Source organism: Corylus avellana, chromosome ca5 (genome assembly GCF_901000735.1).
Source record: "Corylus avellana chromosome ca5, CavTom2PMs-1.0".
Lineage (NCBI taxonomy): Eukaryota > Viridiplantae > Streptophyta > Magnoliopsida > Fagales > Betulaceae > Corylus > Corylus avellana.
In genome coordinates this window covers 33,109,574-33,113,846 of record NC_081545.1, presented here as the reverse complement: position 1 = coordinate 33,113,846, position 4,273 = coordinate 33,109,574, and the positions used below count along the sequence as shown (strand labels likewise).

Sequence of the window (4,273 nt, the reverse complement as noted above, 5' to 3'; positions counted from 1 at the left end):
TGTCAAACAAACTCCTCAAGCATTTACATTAAAACTGATCATAAAAAATCTACAATTAATCCTCAATAAACCTAAACCTTTTGACTAACATATACCAAAAAAATCGTGGCTTACAGACATCATTAACCCATCCAATTAATTTCCCAAATCGCAGGTACTTCAATTATTCTGTAGCTCGACCTATTAAACTTGAAAAAATCATAACTCTTTCAATTTAACTCCAAATAACACAAACTTTGGCTTGAAATTTTCCTCATTCAAAGATGCACAACATATCCAAAAATCATAGTAACCCATAACTGTTTGGTACCTCAAAAGTCCCACGAAATTCGGTGCCTCTGTTTGACTGAAATTCCTGTTTTGACACTAGCATCTTCTAAAAATCATAACTCCTTCTACAAGCATCCAAAAATCATGAAACCACTTTTAAAATCTTCATTTCCCATCATTCTATAAGAACTTAAAACAGTTTTATTTAAGGTCACTCATTGAATTTTCGGAGTCCAAAACAATGTGACTTTTCTTTCAATAACCCACTAAAATTATAACTAGCAATTTTCCATCATCTTTCACATTAAGTCTATTCACCTAACTCTTAATAAAATTGCAAATCCTTCTTATCCTTGATATTAAGATCACCTCTATTCTATGTATAAATTTCGGGGTATTACAATCATCTTACTGGCAATATTCCCGACACTTACATTTCTATTAAACTAGTCAATTTGTCATACAATTCTTTGAAAGGTCCGATTCCATATGCTTATGATCAAGATCATACATCCGACACATTAATTGGCAATAAGAATTTGTGTGGTGGTTTCAATTTCCCTCCTTGCCTTCCGGTTCCAACCAATAACAATTCAATCGTAACCAAAGCAAACAAAAATCCAGCCAATAACAATTCCATTGTTACCAAGGCAAAAGAAAATCCAGCCAATAACAATTCCATTGTTACCAAAGCAAAAAACTTGCCAGCCATTGCAGCCAGTAACAAATCCATTGTAACCAAAGTAAAAATTTTTGTTCCCATTGCCGTTTTCGTTGGATTCTTAGTTCTTGGGTGTTTGCTCCTGTCCAAGCACGTGGGCAAGAAATATCAATATGAGCCAAGAGAAACAAAGAATGGAAACCTCTTCTCGATATGGAATTATGATGGACATATTGCATATGAAGATATGATTAAAGCAACCGAGGACTTTGACTTAAAATATTGTATTGGAACCGGTGGTTATGGTAGTGTTTACAAAGCAGAATTACCTTGTGGCAAAGTGGTTGCCTTGAAGAAACTTCATCGTTTGGAGGTTGAGAACTCAACTTTTGATATGAGTTTTAGGAACGAGGTAAATGTATTAACAGAGATTCGCCATCGAAACATTATAAAACTTCATGGGTTCTGCTTGCATAAGCGATGCATGTTTTTGGTTTATGAGTACATGGAAAGGGGAAGCCTTTTTTGTGTCCTGAGCAATGATGTTGAAGCTATAGAATTGGATTGGAGCAAGAGGGTGAACATCATCAAAGGCACTGCCCACGCCTTATCTTACATGCATCATGAATGCATTCCATCAATTGTTCATCGAGATATAACTAGCAACAATATTTTGTTGAACAATAAACTAGAGGGTTTTGTCTCTGACTTTGGCACAGCTAAACTTCTTGATCCAGATTCCTCCAATCAAACATTAGTTGCAGGCACTTACGGTTACATTGCCCCAGGTGAACTACTCTTTTATTGCTATAATTTATTTATTTATTTTCATCCTGCCTAGTATTCTAAAACTTGAACTAGCCATGTGGAACAAACGTCTTTCCTAATATTCGTACTAGGTTACTTTGTCGGTTACTATTTGAATCGATTCATGCATGATGTCAAACAAACCCTTTGACTATGGAACTTTAACGCAATGGCAAGTTTTGACCAACTTCGTTGCATTGAAAAATATACAAAAGAAAAAAGAACAAAAAAAAAGGAAGACAAATGTTTTTACATTTTTAATAATTCTAATTTTTCTTCCTCTTCTTCTTTTAATCTACATGCAGAGTTGGCATATACCATGAAAGTTACTGAAAAGTGCGATGTGTATAGCTTTGGAGTGGTGGCATTGGAAATATTAATAGGACGACATCCAATGGAACTCCTAACTTCATTATCATCATCTTCTTCTCAAAACGTGATGTTACATGAAATATTAGATCAACGTGTGCCGCCTCCAAATCATCTAGTTGCACAAGATATTTTCCTTGTCGCTACACTAGCATTTGCATGCCTACATACCAAACCAAAGTCTCGGCCTACAATGAAATGCGTATCTCAAGAATTTCTTTCTCGGAGGAAGAAGCCAATAGCCAAACCTTTACATACATTTTCACTATGGCAGCTAAGGAACCAGAAAATGTATATGGTTGAATCAGGGGATGAAACTCAATTATGAAGTGCTTGTTGTTAGGTTGAGTATCATATCGTTTAATGGACTTGTATGAGTATAAAATGTTAGTGTATGATATCATAATGCCATGAATTATGTTATTTTCTAGATTGTACCGATTTTTCAATCATATTATATACATAAATGCATCATAAATGCAATAAAGAAATATACCAAAAACAAAATAAATTAGTGTAGTTGGACAAAGATTTGCTACACGATAAAGTGAAAAAAAGGTCCTATGGCTTTTTCTCATACGTAACCAAATGCAGAGGAGCTCTCATAACTTATAAGCACCATTTCGGGACTACAATATAAAGCCAAAAATTCCACCGTTAAACACAAAAGCTTTGCAATTGCTAAACATACCTACAATTACATCCAAATATAAAGATGGGCTTTAGGGTAGTAATCGGCTCAATTGAATCTTGTCACATGGATTACAATCTATTGCATTCGATAAATGACTTCAGGAGGTTTGAAGGAAGACATGGATTACAAAATCACCATATTCATTGTTCTAATTGATTGATTTTTGTTGAGGTGCAACAATCTCAATATATTCACTTCGACAGCTCTTAGAGCATATTTTGCGAAATGTGATTTCGAATACCATAAAAAGGCTTTGGTTTCTCTCACTAAACACCAATTGAATTTCAAATAAGATAGTCAAAGGCTCGATCCAACAATTTTGTCAAGTGACATGCACTCTATTATATTTCCTTCACTAGTGTAAATCTTTTGGAGGCAGTCTTGCATAGCAAGAATGACACTTACAGAAGATTATGCAAAAACAGCAGAGTTCATGATTAAACAAATTGTTTCTACAATATCTAAGCTTTGTCAACATTGAAGGCTAGTTACATAATTATGCCTTGAGGGAGAGAAAATCATGAAGAGAACTTCTTAGAAAAAGAAGAGAGAGTAGCCACTCTCTTCACTCCCTCCTGTCTTTTTTTATTTTTATTTTTATTTATTTTTAATTAGAAAATAAAAAATATCTTTTTAGAGATAAAATTTCCTCCTTCACTCCCTCCTCCCTCTGATTCTTTACATACATTATCTCATATTTTCTTTTTTTTTCTTTTTCTTTTTCTTTTTTCGTTCTCACTTTCTAGAACATCAATTTCCAAACTGCTTTTTTTTTTTTTTTTTTGGTCTCTGTTTTACAAGTGCCTGGCAGCACAGTTCGTAGGAGCAATTTGTGGAAGAGGCAAATTGAAAATAACAAGCTGCTTTGAATGAGTTGGTAGCAGACTAGCAGTCTTTTGTCCGAAGTAGGCATAAGGATTCAATACGTTGGGAATACCAGCCCAAATTATAAGCCAAGACTTGGTGATTTTCCAAAGTGGCATGAGAAAGGTCAAAAGTTTACTAGTCCTTTCCATCCATGAAGAACAAACGAGGCATCTAATCATCTATATCCATAGACTCGGGAGTGTGAAATGTGAGGGTCCAATTTCCACAAGTCTCTCCACTCTCCAGCCACGCGTTTGCTCTCTCGCGTGGAATTTATTCTCCAAAGTTCCCATTGATTACAAAACAGATTAAAGCAATGCAAGCGGAAGGAAATTTCCACGACGACTCAGGGAAAGCATAGGGGTGGAAATTAAAAGCCACACAGTGACACACTTGACTCCCAGTCCACCAAGTCTTCCCCCCTCGTATATTTCTTATGACGTTGATAATCGGTCTATACCTGCACTCGCAGTCGCTCTGTGACAGTCTTATTAAAGAACCCAACGATCAAGGCCTTTTGCCATTTGCTCTCATCAATCACACACTTGTGAACATGGCAGCCCTCGTTTCCATTTTCATTTTCTTGCTCTATGGAACGTATTTGG

General features: G+C 35.5%; 1 protein-coding gene across 1 annotated transcript; it reads left to right on the top strand.

Annotated features, from left to right (window-relative positions):
* The first annotated feature begins 648 nt into the window (after positions 1-648).
* LOC132182192 (MDIS1-interacting receptor like kinase 2-like) lies at positions 649-2,435 on the top strand. Its single transcript, XM_059595379.1, has 3 exons — positions 649-664; positions 748-1,719; positions 2,044-2,435. The coding sequence occupies exons 1-3, from the start codon at positions 649-651 to the stop codon at positions 2,433-2,435; spliced, it is 1,380 nt and encodes a 459-aa protein (XP_059451362.1).
* The last annotated feature ends 1,838 nt before the right edge of the window (positions 2,436-4,273 follow it).